Consider the following 20852-nt stretch of genomic DNA (forward strand, 5'->3'; position numbering starts at 1 on the left):
AAAAAAACAGTGCAGACGTACTAGATGTCATAGAACTGTATGTGCAGCAGTATCTCTGTACATCTCTGAAACTGTGACCTGTCACCATAATTATGTCTTACAGATAATGCCTCGTACACGCATTCCAGCATACAGCCACCAGGAGGATGATGTCCTCATCCTGTACCTCCATGAGAACTACGACGTGTTGTTCAGCCATGTGCCACAGCATGCCCAGCAGCGGGACAACCTATGGCAGGATCTTCGCAGGAGGGTGAACGATGTGGGTGGCCATAACCGCAGCAACCAGCAGGTGCGCAGACACTGCATGGACGTGATATGACATGCAAAACAGCGTGCCATTGCAGTCTCCAGGGAACAAGGTGGAACAGGTGGTGGGCCACCAACCCAGCCCCCACTCGCACACACTGAGGAGTTACTGGCCAGTCTGGGGACACCCTCAGAACAGCATCCACAAACACTAGCTGCCATCATGGAGGTGGGTGTCTCCCAACCAATGAGCCTGGAGTTTCCTGGTAAGTCAGTACTGCACATATGGCTACTATATCCCATTTACGTGCATGTGTCACTGTACATTATGTAATTTAACAACATATGTATGGTATGTGGACACACATGCTGCATACTACAGTTTGCTACCCTGTGTATGCACACATGTGCATACTATATATTAGTGTACAGGCGAATGTAAAACATGCACAGTGCACTGTGTGGCTGTCATACAGTCATGGATAATGTTCATACTGCTGTGTCACCCCTATACAGGTGCCTCTGGCGTGCCGCACAAACATGAGTCCATTGCAGGTGAGACTGTCATCAGTATCAGGCATGTAAAAGCATAGATCTATTCGCCATGTGGCCAGTTAACACTTGTACACTTGATGTTAATTCCATTCACGATATACAGGTCACATCACCCACCATTCACACAGGCCACCCATGTGCAATATATACAAACAAAATGATACACCGACATGAAACCAGAGTATTTGTCATCGCTACATGTGTGGTCAGCTGTGCATACAACGATGGAGGTGTTCTACAATGGAGGCATATGTGCTATACATTGGAACAACACGTGTGGTACGCAAACAGTACCACACAGTGAGCTGTGATATGGGCAGCTCACAGGAGTCACCATTGTGTTATATGCCCCTGCAATGGGTGCACACATAGTGATGTGCCATCTGACATGTCCCAGACACGTAGTGTATTGGCTGCAATAATGTCACACTATCCCATAACCCATACCCCACATACAACCTGTTGTCTGCATAGCCCTGTGGATGGTGACATATCTGACATCTATGGGTGTATGTCATATGGGACAACACAGACATGTGTGATAGATGGCCATTACACACATTTGTCCAACACATGTGCACACATGGCCATGCGGGATGGCCAGAGATACGTAGCCACACAGTAGATGTGATGTATATACACCCTGTTTCACATTGTCCACACATGGTCCAATTATAGCCTCAGTTGACCAATTATACAGTTGATGTGGTACACTGGACATCCTAAAAGCCTGCGCACAGCCAGTAGAGGTGTCACTGATGTCTACCATATAAGATGTGTTGAACATTGCGCCTGTGTCATAGTATGACAGTAGTCACCTCTACAGCTTCCACAGACATTGACACCACATCAGGCCACAGATAGTGTACATTTCCCTTGCTGTTGTAGGACATCACCGTTAGCTGTGGACCTCATGTGTGTGGTACAGCAATGTCATGTTGGACATGGTGAATTGACAAGTCCGCTATGTGTGGACATGTTTGCCAGGCAGCTAAGACTCTGTAGTTGTGCAGTGGTGTCATCTGTAGGTCCTCCAGTGACCTGTCACATGACACAGCATGGTTGGTGTGTATACACCTCAGCATCGTGGGTCACAATCCACAGTTATGTCATGGGTATGCATGCAGTTATGGCTATGCAATGAGTACATATTATGCACTGTATAGCAATATAGATGCCTCATGATGCCATGAAATGGCACAGCGTCTGTACTTCACACTGTAGAGCAATGTAGATGGCTCACACTACCCTTCCATGCACATGCACATTTGCTAAACATGCATTCTATCTGTAGGGCATACAGACAACACCACAATGTGATGGCCATTACGACGCTGTACATGTCAGGACACCATTGTGTCAGACATGTATGCATGTTAATGCACACGTCAGCAGATTACATGTCAAGGTCACGTCAGCAGTGTGTACTGTTATCCTGTTCTGGTCCACATGGTGTATCACGGGGATGCATGCATACTACCATGATTGTGTGAACTGCATGGCTACTGATATGACACCTGCTTGCTGTATTGTGCACCCCAGGGGGTATGCTTACTAACACTATTAATGTCTGAGCTGCATGCCGTCTGCTGTATCACAGGCATGCTGCATGCCGTCTGTCAAATCATATGCATGGTGTGTGTGTATGTCTGTGTGTGTGTGTGTGTGTGTGTGTGTGTGTGTGTGTGTGTGTGTGTGTGTGTGTGTGTGTGTGTGTGTGTGTGTGTGTGTGTGTGTGTGTGTGTGTGTGTCTGTGTGTGTGTGTCTGTGTGTGTGTGTGTGTGTGTGTGTGTGTGTGTGTGTCTGTGTGTGTGTGTGTGTGTGTGTGTGTGTGTGTGTGTGTGTGTGTGTGTGTCTGTGTGTGTCTGTGTGTGTGTCTGTGTGTGTGTGTGTGTGTGTGTGTGTGTCTGTGTGTGTGTGTGTGTCTGTGTGTGTGTGTCTGTGTGTGTGTGTGTGTGTGTGTGTGTGTGTGTGTGTGTGTGTGTGTGTGTGTGTGTGTGTGTGTGTGTGTGTGTGTGTGTGTGTGTGTGTGTGTGTGTCTATTGTAATTTAGAGTCTTTCTTTGCATTCACAGGTGATGTAGGTGCGTTACCCTCCTGCGGTCCATCTGATGTTAGTGTCCCCACAGATACTAGCAGTGATGAACATATTCATGAGGTACAGGCAGGGTTGTTAGGGGCTGAATCTGTGCCAATGGTTGCCATCCCAGCTATGTCCCCCTCTTTCCTGCACACAGTTTGCTGCCAACACATATCGCATTACCAGTGGCCATAGAGGAAGGACAATCAGCGTCTGTTAGTGTGGAACAGGAACGTGTGATGGCTACAGAAGGTGTGTCTCCAGACCATGGTATCAGTGTAATGTCTGGAGATGTGCCACACAGGCATGTGGCTGGTGCTGCTCGTAGGAGGACCTCTGTCAGACATGCACCTGCAGGACAGAGAGCAGCAGCTGGTATCACCAGACGCATGTTCCAGATTGTAATGGCGGCACAGGCATGTGCTGAACAGCAGAACAGAGAAGGGCAGAGGTTGCAGAGGGCTGCTATCCGTACCCTAAATGACAACATCCAGGCATTGGCAAATGCTCAACAGCAGATTGCTGATATCCTGGACAGGCAATTGGGTGACATGGTCAGAATCCTTGACCATGGCATGGCAATCCACGAGCGTGAGCTGTCTTTGCTGGAACATCTGGTAGAAGTGAGGCATAGGCCACGTGGACGTAGGCCAGCTACACCACCTAGTGCAGGTCGACGTGAGTGTGCCATCTCACATGTCCGCTCCCATAGTGCCGGTAGCAGTAGCAGTGCAGCTGGTGCTGCGCTGTCCACACCAGGACACAGCAGGCCACGTGAACGTGGCCCTGGACATTCCCAGTGGGGACACGGTTCCAGTGGACATGTGTCGTCAGACAGTAGCCAATCTGTACCTCCGCCTGGTAGTGCCCGTGCAACCCCTGGCAGGCACAGGTCACTTGGCCGTGGCTGGACACAGTGAGCTGTACAACCTGGTCTGTACAGTCTGGAGCTGTCAATAATACCCCTGTGTAGGCCTCACAAAAGGCAGAACTGTGTGCACACATACATGCACACAGCAAACACATCTGTAGGGCACCACAACACCCACATGCATACTGAACAGACATGTCCAATCATATCACCGGCCCTTACCCACACACATGATGTCACCCATTGGTGCAGCCTATGCCCCTGGCACACATTATCACCCTGTGCATATGATGAAGCCTGTGCCACATCCCTGTCATCCACACCATCGGTGCAGGGACATGCTCAAATGGTCTGATGCACAGGGTGAACAGAATAGTGAGATGTGTATATTACATTAGTTGTGTACGACTAGTGAGGGAAGTGTATATTATGTTAGTTATGTATGAATGGTGAGAGACGTGTATATTACATTAGTTGTGTACTGTTGACACGCACCAGACATACCATGTAGTACAGGTGTAGCATGCATTGTTATATGTGCACAACCATGTAGTACAGGTGTAGCATGCATTGTTATATGTTCACAGTATTTGTCCCAGTAACAACAGTAACAGCATGTTGGTAATGATGCCCTGGTTCCCTCCTTATGGTCTACTTGCATGTGCCTACAGATAGCAGTGTTTGCAGTCTCCCATGTGTAACTCTGGAGTACTCACAGGCACGTATGGCAATCTCAGCATGCTATACGTAGCCTCAACCAGACAGCTGGAAAGTCTAACATAACACAGATGTCCACACATATACTGATCCAGCAGCCTGCATGCAGTTTAATAGGCTACAGTGGCTAGAGACGTTACATCCATACCAGCTCACATCACAGCTATGTTGACATGGTGCAGGGGTTGTACACAGTGGTCTGGACAATGATAATGTTAGAGGCCACTTGATAGCATGAGGCCTCACTGTGTAGCTGTAATACCCTGTCACAGTACAGGAACATGCCCACACTCATGGGGTCAACAACACTATAACACACACCCCATAGTGTTGAGGTGAGGACACTTGCCTATGTGGCCATCACCCTCACAGTACTGTGCACCCACATGATGCGACACAAAGAAGGGATATGTACAGGTAGCCAGTATGGCTGAGACTGATGGCATCAACAGGGTAGTAGACTGCATCACCATGAGGGGTAGGGATCCTGTGTGTTCTGTATGGTAGCATACACCCTCACTCTATGCACCAGACAGCCATACACACACACACACACACACACACACACACACACACACACACACACACACACACACACACACACTGTGGAGACCACAACTGTCATACACACATGGATAGCTGATGTGTGTGATACACACACCACACCTGCCTACATCATGCTTTCCACACTGCAGTATGTACAGATGTCTACAACAGTGTACAGTGGTGTGTCACAATTGGGATGTATTCCCCACCATATGTGGCATATATGGTCACACATGCAAACACACATGGCAGTACTGTGAATGATACACCTGCTATGTGATGATATGTCTGACAGACATGCAGCAGTATTGGTCGCATTATGTCTACCAACGCTATGTCTGGCAATTGTGCTGCTATATGCACACGGGAGGATGTAAGTGTTACAGGTGTCGAGTGACATACAGTCGGTAACACCTAACCGCTGTGTAGGTTTTATGTCTTCACTGTCAGGTAACAGTTACATAGCGTACTGTTTGCACATGTAATGGTATGATGGCGTGTAACACACCTGTGAGCCGTACCCGGTGAACATTCATTTACACAGGTGGATCACCACTTTACGTACACACATCTATCCATACCTGATGTACATTATACCGTACTGTCAGTATGTCACCATATACATGTGTCAATGATGGGGCTGCATTGCAACTGCATGTTGTAGTTAGGCACAGATGAGTTACTTACATCAGCTAATGCACATGCATGGCAGCTGCATGCACACTACAGTTTGCACATGTGTGTTGGTCCTACATGCCTGTCATGTAGCCATGTTTGTATGCATTGCAATCGGTGGACATGTGTGTTGACATACATAACACATCGACTGTTGTATGATATGATGGGTGTCATGGGTAACTAGTACAGAGGGAATGTGTCCTCAGTCAACATTGCTACCTCATGTACTGTTGGCATTCAACAGCCATGGACCCACCTTCCATTTGCGTGTGTATGATTGCTGTAGCCACTTGTCTGCACAGAGGACAGCAAAAGCTATGCTATGTACATATGTGTTGTGTGTGTGGTCCATGCACATATCCACTGCAATTACATGTATGACATATCCAAACATGTGTGTTCGTTGGTGTACAGCAACAGTCATCTGTCACAGCTGTGTAAGACCCAGGGCCCCTGTTATGTGTAAAGCCGACCTGGTTATGTACAGTGGTATCATTGTAATGCATAACACATGATGAAACTATGTTGGTACATGTGTAGTCTGCACAGTTGCTATACCACCTATGTACAGTCCACTGGTCATGAGTCACACGGTGTTGTGTTGATGTATTACTGGTCCAACGACATGGTGATGTCTGAGGGCTACATTGTAGACCGCGGTGTGTACCTCTGTGATCTGCACCTGAGACATCTGTGATGGCTCCTGAGTGTGTACTGGTCAATGCATGTGAGTGGCCTTCATGTACGTGGGGACAGTAATACCATACTGTGCCCTTCCATGTTTAGTATCCGTGTGCATGCAAGACAGCCCTTTACAACTGCTAAGTGTGTGAGCATGCCCATTACGCCATTGTGTAGATGGACACACAGTACATTCCAAATGGATGTGTGATACTAAGCATGTGGGCATGGCCAGTGACACCTTGTGTCGGTGATGTGCCTCTGTGTATGGGCATGGCCATTGACATCCTGTATAGCGATGGTGGACATCCAGGCAACAGATGTCCATTTTCAACGTCACGATGGATGCCTACATTGAACACACTGGCTGACTGTCTTTCAAGGTGTACTGTCTGTGGTGCGTCCCATATCTATGTAGTGTTGTTGTAGTGCTCCGTAGATATTTAGTTGCCCCAATCACACCGCTGCTGTGTGTTTGTCTACATCTACCTTGGGACAGTAATATGCTTTCAGACTGCTCACTCTCTATACATTCCCTATTGGCGTCCTTGCCTTTGCGGAAGATGTCACCCACCTAGAAGTATGCCTCTGGGAGTGCTGTGTTCAGTAATCTCGGTAGTGCATTCTGTAAATGCGTAATGCTGTAGTGTGATAAGGTAGTTAGGTATATGTTCGACTCCCACCCCTGTCAAGTGTGTGCCTGTGTATGTGTGTGTGTGTGTGTGTGTGTGTGTGTGTGTGTGTGTGTGTGTGTGTGTGTGTGTGTGTGTGTGTTTCCAGCTGCCTGGGGACACGGTAATGCTTTTAGATGCCTCACACCCCATACATTCCTTATCGGCATCTTTGCCTTTGCGGATGATGTCACCCACCTAGAAGTATGCCTCTGGCAGTGCTCTGTTCAGTAATCTTGGTAGCGCATTCTGTAAATGCATATTGCTGTAGTGTGATAAGGTAGTTAGGTGTATGTTTGACTCCCAGCCCTGCCAAGTGTGTGCCTGTGTGTGTGTTTCCAGCTGCCTGGGGAAGCGGTAATGCTTTTAGATGCCTCACACCACATACATTCCCTATCGGCGTCTTTGCCTTTGCGGATGATGTCACCTATCTAGAAGTATGCCTCTGGGAGTTCTGTGTTCAGTAATCTCGGTAGCACGTTCTGTAAATGCGTATTGCTGTAGTGTGATAAGGTAGTTAGTTGTATGTTCAACTCCCAGTCATGCCTGTGTGTGTGTTTCCAGCTGCCTGGGGACACGGTAATGCTTTTAGATGCCTCACACCACATACATTCCCTATCGGCATCTTTGCCTTTGCGGATGATGTCACCCACCTAGAAGTATGCCTCTGGGAGCGCTGTGTTCAGTAATCTCGGTAGCACATTCTGTAAATGCGTAATGCTGTAGTGTGATAAGGTAGTTAGTTGTATGTTTGACTCCCCAGCCCTGCCAAGTGTGTGCCTGTGTGTGTGTTTCCAGCTGCCTGGGAGCCTAGAAGTATGCCTCTGCTGTAGTGTGTTCCAATCCTGCCACATATGTGTGTGTGAGAGTTTCCCACTGCTTGACAACAGTACATTGCTTTTACACTATTCACTCTCCATAGAATCCGTACGGCGTCTTTGCCTTTGATGCTGATGCCAGCAAGCTAGACGTATGCCTGTTTGAATACTGTGATTTAGTAATCACGATAGCGCATTCTGTACATGCGTAATGCTGTAGTGTGATAAGGTAGTTAGGTCTGTGTTCTGATCCCAAACCTGCCAAGTGTGTGTGTGTGTGTGTGTGTGTGTGCGTGTGTGTGTGTATATCTATTTATATATCTGTAATGTAGATAGATATTGATATGTATGTGGATATTAGCACTATTGAATGTGCTGCATTATCTGTACGTGAACACCTTTGATGCATGCAAATCTGCTATGGCTCTGTGATAGTCCACATACTGTGTGCTGTAGTGATCCTGGGTTATAGTTGTGTAGTGACCGGTTATTTTGTTGCTGGGTATTACAAGGGGCATTGACAACAATGATAGTACAGCACCTTTAAACGGTCGTGTGCTCATCTCAGCAACAGTCAGCAGTGGTTATTACTTTGGAGGATGAGTATGGCTCATATAACTATGTATTAACTGACACTACTATGCAAATCAGGTTAACATTACTGACTCCCGTTTATTCACAGGTTGTGATACAGATCCCAAGAATGTATGTGTATACATTGACAGGTGCAGGACTGGAATAGTGTTGAATGCATGGAGGGGTGTCCATGGCCAGTAATGGTGATCTGTACAGCCTGGCAGGTACGGTCTGTGACTGTCCCACAACCTCCTGTATATGGCTGACACATGCTGAAACTGTGTACATGCAGACACACACACATGAAACATACAGCTAGGGCTAACACATGCACAAACACATTGCATCAACATTGGGCCATGCAAACACTGTTGTCCCTCACACACACACATACTTACATGTTGATTGGATGGCTCAATGACAGGCTCTGGAAAAGAAACACCATACCCTGTGCATATGATCACACCTTTGCCACCACCTGTAATGTGTAACACTGATGCAGGAACAGAATAACATGGTGCTGATGCACAGGGTGGCTTTATAGCACTGTATTAATGTTAAAATGTTGTTAACACAAAGTGTGATATCCTTCTAGGTGTATGTAAGCAGGCATGATGCATTGCAGCTATGACCATCAATGTAGTATAGTTTACAGCACTGTTGATTCTGAAGATTTATTATCCATCCATGTGCCATTTGACTGACGTGTGTAGTATTGGTAGCATGTGTTTCAGAGTGTGTGATGTGTGTAGTACAGATTTATACATGCTTACAAATGCGTACACTGGCTTACACAACATTACACGGGCTTCAACATTCTTACACTAGCTTACTCATTCTTCAACGCACGCACACAGGCTGACTCAGGCTTACAGGCACTCACAGGCGCGAACACCCTGTCAGCAGGTTTGCAAGAAACTTCAGTGATATCCATGGTGTACACCATCAGTTTCCTGACTGTACCTAAGATAAATCATAACACACCTCTTCCACTGATGAATAACTGACAGCAAACATGTGACACATTGCTCCGATAGGATAACAGTGTTTTATACATACACACTCATGATGTCACCTATCTTCTACTCTGATAGTCCACTTAACCTACTCTTCCACTGTAGTGGCTTGGCCCATATGGCGTGACAAATTGCAATTCACTATCCTCAGCCTCAATTGCATCGGATTGCCTACTAATGCTTGGTTACATCTCTGACAGAGTGCTTCCACACATAGCAACCAGTACTCAGTAGCCATCTTGTCTTCAGCTTGCCATTTATCTGTGTGGCGAACTACCTGTTAACTAAAATTACAATTTTTATGTGTATTTTAAATATTTTTCTTGTTTTAAAAGCACAGCGCGTTTTCGCGCCGCTGCGCTATGCTTACACACCGGAGATCGGGGGAGGACAAATAGAGTTTTATTAATTTCCAATGGAAAAATATGCCACTGGCCTTATATTTGGCCATTGGCATGCTTCTTCAACGGAATTCATCCTTTATTTTCAGCTGAAATTGCTCCATTTAGCTACTTGCAGAACGTAACTCGGTTAACATCCGAGTACATTTCCGCACATAACTCTACTCTTGCACGGACAGCTTACTGTTTCATTTATCACAGATTTACATCATTTGCATAGCTTTCACCTACAAATGGGGTAATTTGCATATCCTAACATTGTCCGTGCAACGTTCGTTTTAGGGGATGTCTTACATGCCCCTACAGGATATTGCTGAATAGCTCGGCAGACATCTTGCCTTGCTCTACTCTTCCTCTACTCGTACACGCCGGCCAAGGCTCCATGACTCCTGGCCTAAGCTTTGCTGTGTGCTAATATGTCTATTTGTGGAGTATGCATGGCTGTAGGTATGTTTTGATCTGCTACGTCTGACATTTCTACAAAGCAGCTCCCACTTTCATCATTTGTAATGGTGACAGCCCTATAGGTACTATATATACAGCTATGACATTTGACATGTCAACACATACCTGCAGTCAGTACTAAACTGACTACTTCAGCGCTTTTCATACCTTCAGATTTTTCTTGTAGTAGTATAGTCGATAATACTGTTTCCTACAACATGTATCTGTTTTTGATACAAAATATATCATTTTATTACACCACTACACACAAGAAGAAATCATAGGCCAGATGCCATTACATTCCTTTTGCAGGACACACCCGCCAAGAGTGTTGTGTTCCTCACAAAAGCCAGCAGGTGCTAATCAAAACATATTATGCTATCATCTTCTTTATGTGTTCGCCGGTATTTGCACTTTCCGTCAGTGGCAGAACTCACATGCGAGTGTGGGAGACTGAACACTGTATCGGGGACACTGCATAACACCCTGAGGGACACATTTATTTTGTTTCTATTAACCTTCCACATTGACTATCACAGGGCATTAAGTATTCATTCACATTTATCGAGGTTCATGCTTTTGACTTATACATGTTTTGTCATTTGTCATCACGTCTTTCTTCACACCTGTCCACCTGATATCACTAGTTCTGTACATTTATTTAGGACAGGGTTACCTTCATACCTCTCAACTGTACACATTTTGGGTAAATGTCCCGCACTTAGACTTATAATGTTGTTCCTTTCTCCATAATATTGTGCCTTTCTGGTAAATTAGTGGCAGGTCATTAAGGACTGTGAGGTTAGATAATAATGACAGACATTAGTAGTTTATAACTAATAACCCTCAAAACATTCATACTAATGAATTATCCATTATTCTATCAACGTTCTAACTTTGTCAGAGGAATATTTAAAATAGTCCCTATTTGTACTTATTTAAATATGCCTTTGTCCAGATGTCTTATTCTGAAAGGTTGAGAGGTATGGTTACCATCTTATTCGTACGCATGTACGTCCATGATAATCGCTTACATGACACTGATATAAGTCCCTACGTCTTCCCCCAATGGTTTACACAATATCCAGTAGATGGGTTCTTCATTTTTGGAAGGTATAGGCATGTGCTATACCCACATAGGAATATTAATCACTCCTATGGGGTGGACCTAATACATCTGTGCCAACCAACACCTGTGAACCTAGGCCCATTATTGCATACCCATGATTCCCATACCTGACACCCCTCCACAGTAGTCATAAGACATATTTAATGTGAGCGATAATAAAGTATGAAGACACTTCTAAGCACTATCCACTCTCTGTGTATCCGATATGTCATACATTCTGTCAACCCATGTGTTATTACCCTTGCACAAGCTACTGTTGCATGTACAGCTATATTGTAGCTGCAAATGTAATTTCCTTTGCTTCAATCATTATAGGACAGTGCCTGTAGTGGGCCAATTTTTGGAGTCCTGCAAAGGACACCTATATCCATGTTTAAAGAGTAGAACTTGCAGATTTGGCACACTGGTACTTTCCGGGCAATGGTTTGGAAAGCAACTGTGTATTTACCTTTCTTGCATGTCTGTATGTCTATCCATAATAACTATGACGTAACCTATTTATGTACATGTGTTATATCTACAAGGACAAATGTTTATATGTTTGTTATGTATATATCGATTAATGTAATTGTGTGTGTGTATATATATATATATATATATATATATATATATATATATATATATGTTTCTACATTCTTTATTTCATATATTTATTTAGTTTAAGTCTGTGGATATATATCTTTACACAAATATATATATCCATATATAAATATATAAATAAACGTGTAGAAAACAGCATTCATTTGCTATGCTGTGAGCGGATTACACATGCGCAGGCGCACTTGCATATCCTTATTGCGGGTTACATATGTTTACTAAGTCTTTGTGCTTATGTGGGCTTTCTTAATTGTGATGATACCAGTACAATATCTGTAATCCGGTTAACGGACATATGCGAAACACACGTTCACCTTTACATATTTAAGTTTTTACAGCACACATTCATTCATTAGCTCATATGTGCGGTAGTCGTAGTTGACCCAGGACTGCATTCACGTTGGCCAGATGCTGTAACCACTATACTATGGTGTTCTGACTCATTTATATGCATACCCATAGTACATAGCTACATTAACATACGCCTCACCGTTTCACTTACAACACAGGCATCCATTCTCCTGCTGGGAAAAACGCGGTACTACATATTACACATTCCCTATTCCCTACTGCTCTGGACCCAAGCTGCATATTTAATCACTCCAAGGATATGCAGAACTCCAAGGCTTATAGTCCTGGCACATACAAGTCTTTGATTGTCAGGGTGTTCATGTGGTGATCGCCTGGTGAACGGAACTGCCCTGACCAAGTTACAGACACAGGTCTTTCGGCACCTGTCAGCAGCTTTTTATGTTGGCAATACATAATATGAGTGGGGGTGGTTACAATACATAATCCACGGTGAGGGGTTTTCCCATTCACATTTGACTATTTCCTGTATGCATTTCATATGAGGATTATTATTTTGGACATGACTTAACTACAGGTATGCAGTAGTACAGTAAACAAATGTGAAGGTTTGTTACTGTAAATATGTACGGACCTCTGTAATACACTGTTGTTTTCTGGCAAATCAGTAGCTAGTCATTAAAGACTGAAGTCAGAACATAATGACAGGCAGTTGAGTTTCAGACTTCATACTCTTCAGGAAATTAATGCCAATGTACAAAATGTTTTTCTATCAACTTTCTAAGTTTCTAAGAACAATCTTTACAAATTGCCCATACTTTTGGGCCTTTGTCCCACTTTTATTCATGGCTTTGTCCAGATATCTTGCTCTCAGAGGTTGACAGGTATGGTTGGTCACACCTACACACACATTAAGTGTCCCTCACACAGTAGATCAGGGTTATCCTGTTTATGTCAGTGCCTTCATCATCCTTATACCATTTGCCACTATGCGAATGTGTGCAATATATTTCCGCTTATTTGTGTCGGGACACATGCATCACGAGCAAGTGTTTGATCCTGGGTAGTAGGTTATGCATGACCACTTAGGGCTGGACAGTGTCGTGCTCCTCTAATGCACATTACAACTTCTGTTCAGATATCTACAGGACTGGACTTCGTGTCTTCTGTTCTAATGTTTACACAGGTTACGTATCCCATGAGGGATATCCAAAAATTGTACCGATCCACAACAAGAGGAATACCGAATATTGTTTTGGAGTTACGAAAATGAGTTGAGGTCGTGTGCAATCCTGCAACCGCCTAGAGTGACACTACCTGCTACATATGCATAGTTGTCACTAGTGTAGCTGTGGCTGCACCAAACCAGTAGGCCAAGTACGGCTGAATTTGGTGGACGTTCAGGTACAGGAGAGGGTTGTGTGATGTGGAGGGGATGCTGGGTAGTCCATTATGCATCCAGGTGTGTTGCATTTGTTATGGCCAGTTCCATCCAGGTGTGTTGCATTTGTTATGGCCAGTTCCATCAGGACCAATCTGTGGGTATGTGCCGGTGACATATCTATACATTTGTATCGCACATTTCAATATTCATCTGTTTGTGTGATTGTGTTCTACAGTATGGCCTGTCTGCTTGTATTTCAGCTGTTTATACATGTGTTTGTGTTTCTTTCAGCTTCACCCGCTGCTCCCTCATACACCTCCAGTTCACATATTCTGCATACGACACAGTATCGCCTTGGAGGATTGTACCATTACCCATCCACCCCACACACACAGATTCCTCACACCCCATACATCACTGCTTTGGTTGTTGGCCCATGACACGGCCAGAGTAACACACTGAATACCCTACATGTGTCTGGTACCTGTATGGTTGTGTGGACTACTCTGCCATGTTTGCTTTCCACATGCTATAACTCACGCACATAGGTACACGCCCATACTTCACTTTCATTACATGTTTGGTATACCCGGGTACTACCCGTTCAACTGTGACACATCCTGACAAGTTCAGCTTGTACAGCTGACTTCCGGATTTTGGCGGCCTGTTGTACTCATTGGTAGGATGCCACCTTTTCCTATGTCCAAGATGGGATATATTCCGTACACATATCTGACTGTAGTGGACAACGCCTCCCCACAGTCGATGGTAGGGTTGTAACCTTTTCAATTGGCCAAAGTGGGACATGTTTGGTACACACATCACATTTTACAGGCCGACACATACCCACGGTCAGTACACAGGATAGAACTTAGATTTCTTGCCTATATAAAAGCTTATTCTTGTAGTAGTTCAGTTGCTTATTCTGTTTCTTATAATATTTATGTAATTTAGATACAGAAAACAAAGTGTGATATCCTTCTAGGTGTATGTAAGCAGGCATGATGCATTGCAGCTAAAAAAATAAGGTATGCTTCTGTGGGGGTGGAAGCAGAAAGTGCAACACATGAAAAACTGAATTCTTCATGCTGTACTGTATTTCCTTGATTTTTTTTTGGTTTTGGTTGCTTGAGTTCCGGTTAACTGAGAGTTTACTATAAAAGTAGTTTGCTCAAACATTACGCCTTTGCCAGAGTATTGCTTGATGTTGGTTGTGGTTTATTTTAGGCATCACTGTGAGAGAGAGGGGATAGAAAATAATTGCACCCTCCATCTATGCACAGTTCAGGTGACTTGCCATGATCACTGATATAGAATATTCTGTAATTGCTATGGTCTAAATTTATATGTTAAGTTAGCGGTAATACAGCAAGGACCATTTCCGGGTATGAGTGTAGCTATTGTTCCTAGGGTTATTAATACATCTTAGAATGTGAGTGCAGTGGAACCATTTCTTGAATGAGTTCATGTGTTGAAGATTTTTTTTTGTGGTAGTAGTAAAGGCATTTCTACAGATTGTTCACCCCAAAAATGCCCTTCCTTACCTATTTTTGTTTGAAAATGTACACCCCATAAAGCTTGCCACTCCAAGAGCAAACTTCTGCTCCAATCTACAAAATCACACTGCACTGATGGAATGTTCCTATTCTACACAACAAAGTTATAGAATAAAATCACCCTTATACTGAGGCAAATAGACAGCACTCAACTACTTAAATGCCAGCTTCATCTCCACTTGAAGTAATTATGGCTTTATAAATGCTCTCTTGTATCTGGATAGTCTCATAAAGCTGCAACTAGAGCCTCACTGCCATCTTAAGAACCTCTCATAATGGATAAACAGTCACACTTACCATAAAGCATCTATCATGTTCTTAATACAATTGCTTCCACTGCCATACTTCTACTCCCTCATTCTCCTTCTACCAATTGTCTAAAATTAGTCACTGGTGGAGATGTCTACACGATCTCCTCTCAGCACTGTTATTTTTAATTCTTCCTCCTGTTCCTGTTCTGCTTTTTCTTCTGTTGTTTATAATAGGACTCTGAAACACTGAAACAAATGTTCAAAATTGTATGCAGTAAAAGTAAATTATACACACATTTTATTTATTTATTTTACATTTGTTAACCGGGAAAGTCTGACTGGACACATCCATTTTCAGTGGAGGCCCGGGGAGAAAAGCTCCATTTATATACATGATTGAGCACATAAAAACAATGGTATTTAAATACAAATTAGGCAGAATAACAATAGTAAATATCAGACAGTACATAGTATAAGCTCATAATAAGATATAACAGTTCAGAGTCAACACACTTCTTAACACATGCAGTACATGCAGACATATACATTCAATATGTTAAGTTCACACTTGAACCAGAAACTGAAGAGAGAATTATCTATGGCTATATTATAACAGGGTGAGAAAGTAGATTTAACTTATGACTGTCAGTGTTTATAACTTGTTAAGTAGTGCATGGAGTACAACAATTACACTCCAAAATTGGAAAAAAGATAAAACTGCTATGTTCTTCTGCAGCAAGAGACTCAACCATAACAGCAATTCCAGAGGTGTGTACATTTGCTTCATACTCCCTAAGTGCTGTACCATCAGGTATAAAGAAAGGGATGTTCTTTGATTCCAGTGATCCTTGAATATCTCTCTCTTCCAAAGACCATGTAAGTTTACAGATGTCAGTCTGTAAGTAATTTATTTGAATTAGGGCAGTATTTAGAAACTGTTTCTGACTTTCTGTTACTTGCTGTCTATGTGGCAATACTTGCTAAGTGCTTTACTGACTTCAAAGCCGATAAAGCACTTTGGCTTTTTTTTTTTGCAACAGGTACTACAGGGAATAGATAAAACTGCATGCACTGCATCACCCGTAACCGCTTATTATGTGTTCTTGATATGGATCCCAAGATTCACCTCAAGAATGAATTTCTAGGCATCCATGTCTCAAACACATAATGACATTGTTATGGTCAGAGAACACATATATCTCTCATTTCTATATTCTTTTTGCTTTTATTTAAAACATAACACTTCTACACACTATCATTTTCCACTCAGTTGTATTTTTTCTAAAATTCCATGAATATCCTGTGTGAGTCTAGCATCATTGCAGTCATACTTTTGCAGTAAATAGACAGATAGATATAGACATAGGCTAGACATAGACACAGACATAGATATAGATATAGATATACAGTAGCTATAGTTGGTACCATTTCCTTTGCCAAGTGGTGGCAGATATATTTATTTTTCATCAACAGTTCTTATTATCATAATACGCTATTATTAACACTACAGCTGACCATATAGTATATTACATAAGTATATATTGTATACTTTAAGCATTGCTAGTATAATCTTGATGTTGATAAGTTTATGTACAATAAAAAGATTAAGGCTAGTTATAATCATAGCTGGTGCATTCTGGGATTGTGTTGCAGTACCTATTCACTGTATGTTAGATAGAGGGAGGATAAGAACACTCTGCACAGAAAGAACCTAAGCCAGGAATCAAACCTGAGAACATGGCACTATGAGGCTGCAATTGCAGGTGCTGCCCTATGTTTTTAGCACAAGAATACCTTATGGTTGTCCTTTTCTAATTATAGGCTGTAATTAGAACTGGCAAAGAAAGTAAAAAAGTAAAAATATAAATTGAAATGAAAAAATATTAATGAGTTTATAACAAACAAAAAAGATGCTATAAGAGCAAAAGTTGCTGTCATATCCTATATTTTAATGAGAAAAAATGTCAGGAAAAGGCTGTTTTTTAGAATTCCATAACAAACAAATGTATATAAATCAATCATTTTACTAGCAGTATACTGTAAATGCAAAATGTGTTCAATTATCTGTAAAATTAGTCATATTTTATACATATGTGCATTTTTCCTCCTTACAGGCAGGCAGAATGTATTAAAAGATGTTTACCCCAATATATATTTTTTTCTTTTTCCTTAAATACATTATAGTTTTCTGGTATAAATGAATGAATTAAATCTTCCAGAAGAACACTTTCTGGATAAATCAGATATGGATATACAGTATATGTCCAATCTATAATAGCATCAATATCATATAGGTTGTGGAAATATGCTCATAAAAATGAGAGGTGGCTTTGCACTCATGAGATGAGATGAATATCCATACAACTACACTGGATACCCTATAAGTCTACTGAATCACATCTAACATTTTTATGCATTTAACATAATCTTGATAAAAGTGAGATTATATAGAAGTGGAATTTACAGGTCTAAGACTACAGATGCAAACATTCTATGGTATATATTATACCATGACCCCCCCCCAAAACGTGCACGCTGATTGGCCAGCGTGCACATTGTAAATCGAGTTATACTAATGGAAAAAGGTCCGGTCGCCCGGACTTTTTTCCATTAGTATAACTCTACTTTTAAAACACTGTCTCCCTATGCTAAATGGGTTTAACATAGCAAGACAGCTTTGAAATAAGCAACGGAGATCTCCGTTGCTTATTTTAAAGCTGTCTCGCTATGCTAAACCCATTTAACATAGCGAGACAGGTTTTAAAAAAAAGCAACGGAGAAAGCAAGATCTCTGTTGCTTTTTTTACTGTTTCGTTATGTTGAATGGGTTTAACATAGCGAGACAGTTTTAAAATAAGCAACTGACATCTCCGTTGCTTATTTTAAAGCTGTCTCGCTATGTTAAACCCATTTAACATAGCTAATAAAAAGCAACGGAGATCTTGCATTCTCCATTGCTTTTGCCCACAGCTCTGATGTACTGCGCAGGCGTGCAGTATATCAGAACTGCCGCGGATGCCAGACATCTGCGGAAGGGCAGTAAACAGGCATTATACTATGCCATTATTTAAGAAAAGTAATAGTTTCTTTTCTTAAATAATGTCATGGTATAATAGTAATAACCCACTTCTAGGTGTGGGTAATGCTGGATTTACCCACGGTTGGCTTTGTTTGGTCCCGAGGGCGAAACCACGCCAACCGTGGGTAAATCCAGCATTACCCACACCCAGGCGTGGGTTATTGCTATATTATTATAACTGTTCTTTAAGATTTGATCATCTAATATAATCCACAATGAATTAATAAATTGCAAGCATAACTCTAAATGTCATCCTTCATATTTTTGAATAATATAGTCTTACTATACAGTATTTGTAAAGAATCAACCTATAACTTTTTGCAGTAGGGATTTCTACTAATAGATATCAATGCAGAATATTAACATGTTTAATGTTAACAACTATAATATTTGCATAAAAAATAAATTGCATTTAAAATATTCAGAAATGTTTTCATGCTATACTATGAAGTATTTGTATGTATATATTTATTTATTTATTTATTTGTAGCAATGTTAATTTTAAATCCGAAATGAACAATGCATCCCAAGAAATGGTTACCTGTATGAACCAAGTCTGATGGATTTGACTAAAGTTCCCTTTCAGTTTCAGTTTAGTTTGTATCAATACAAGCCACAATGTTTTGCCAGAGATGGCATGTATCTGTCTGTCTTGGGCTTTAGGCTCCTGACAAAGGCTCTTGTTTCCCCATAGTGCCTTTTTAGGCAATGCCATGAGGCCAACACTACCAAGATGAAAATGTGATCTGAACATAAATTAAAGGCCATGCTGCTAAACACTAGCAGTCTAAACATGAAACTGCACTCATTGCAAGCATTCTTAACCCTGGAAGAAGCTGACATTTGTGCAGTCACAGAAACCTGGTTCAAAGCTATGGAGAGCACCCTGGCCATATCAGATACTGTAAATATGTTAAAAGTACAAAGTCAATGTTTGTTCTTTTTATTTATTTATTTATTTTCTCTCTAGGTATTTCACCTCTACCACTCCTCCCTATCCTCGAATTACTACATGCTTGGGCCTAATATTTTGCCTCATACAGAATAGCTTAGTGTACAGTTGGTGTTTGTTTAGACCTAATTTACTAGAACCGTAACAGGCTACTAATCTCATTATTTTCATACCATAGTAAATACTTGCAAAACTACCTGTGTGTTACGATGACTGTATTGTTTTGTAATTCTAAATAAATTCTGTATAATTATTTTTTGCACTGGGTAATTGCCAAAAAGGGCCCAAGGATTAGGCCGCCTATCAGGTTAACAAACATAAATAAACTAAAATTAAAATAAGTAAAATAAATTCTTTTGTCTGGATTATAAGCTTCATCAATTTGTATTTCTTTACTGGGCCTGTATGAGCTAGGCATTTATCAGATATGGCTAAATTGGTTGCAAGAAGTAACCAAAAAACTTACAATTGTCTACTTTTACTAAAGATGGTAATGAATTTTTATTATTATGTATGACCTCTTAAGATATCGCTACATTATAATGTGCAGTATATCTTTTTTATTTTACTATATCTATATTACTCTCTTTGTTAAAAATAAATATTACCTCCACATGTTCTGCGGTCCTCCTGAAGAAAGTATCCAGGACGACAAGTACAGACGAAGCCCCCGATGTAATTGCTGCAGTAATGAGTACAGGCTTCTTCTCCATTGTAGGAATCTTCACATTCATTTATGTCTTCGGTATGGAGAAAAGAAACACACATCACTTTTCAATGAATTAAACATTTACTGAAATAAATGGATACAGAAGTAAAGGCAGGATGGGAGGCAGAGAGGAAAATAATAAGGAAGGACTGACGAAAGGAAAGGAGAGTAGAGGACAGAATGAAAAGAATAGGAAACAGAATGGAATAGAAGTGGACAGGATTAAAATAAAATAATACAGTTATAGAAAATTCTAAAATAATGCAGTCATACAAAAATGCATCATAGCTAGGTACATGATAAAGAAGGCAAATGTAGAGCAAGGTGAGAAGTTAACATATATGTGGACAAAATAGAAATAAGACAGAATAGGTAAGCTATAAGAAACTGGTCATCATCTTAACAGCTTCTTCAAATGGCAAATAAAAAAACATGTATGTGTATGTTATTCTTCATTTCACCACTACATATTGGTGATTAATTGTTCTGTATTTATGCCTGTTCCTCGCTTGCACTTATAACTTAATCACTTTGCATTTGGTATCCTCAAAGGAAAATACTGCATTCATACAAACATTACTATT

The 20852-nt window shown here is 41.6% G+C and overlaps 1 protein-coding gene across 1 annotated transcript in view; it reads right to left on the reverse strand.

The window, feature by feature from the left end:
* LOC122808706 (complement C1s subcomponent-like) overlaps positions 1 to 20852 on the reverse strand; it is a 453323-nt gene that overhangs the window by 382342 nt on the left and 50129 nt on the right. The window contains exon 4 of the mRNA XM_044079695.1: positions 20168 to 20299. Coding sequence (XP_043935630.1) covers positions 20168 to 20299 — 132 coding nt within the window. The remainder of the gene's footprint in view (positions 1 to 20167; positions 20300 to 20852) is intronic.

The sequence above is a fragment of the Protopterus annectens genome, chromosome 8.part0 (assembly GCF_019279795.1).
Source record: "Protopterus annectens isolate FY-2018-M chromosome 8.part0, PAN1.0, whole genome shotgun sequence".
In the NCBI taxonomy this organism is placed as follows: Eukaryota; Metazoa; Chordata; order Ceratodontiformes; family Protopteridae; genus Protopterus; species Protopterus annectens.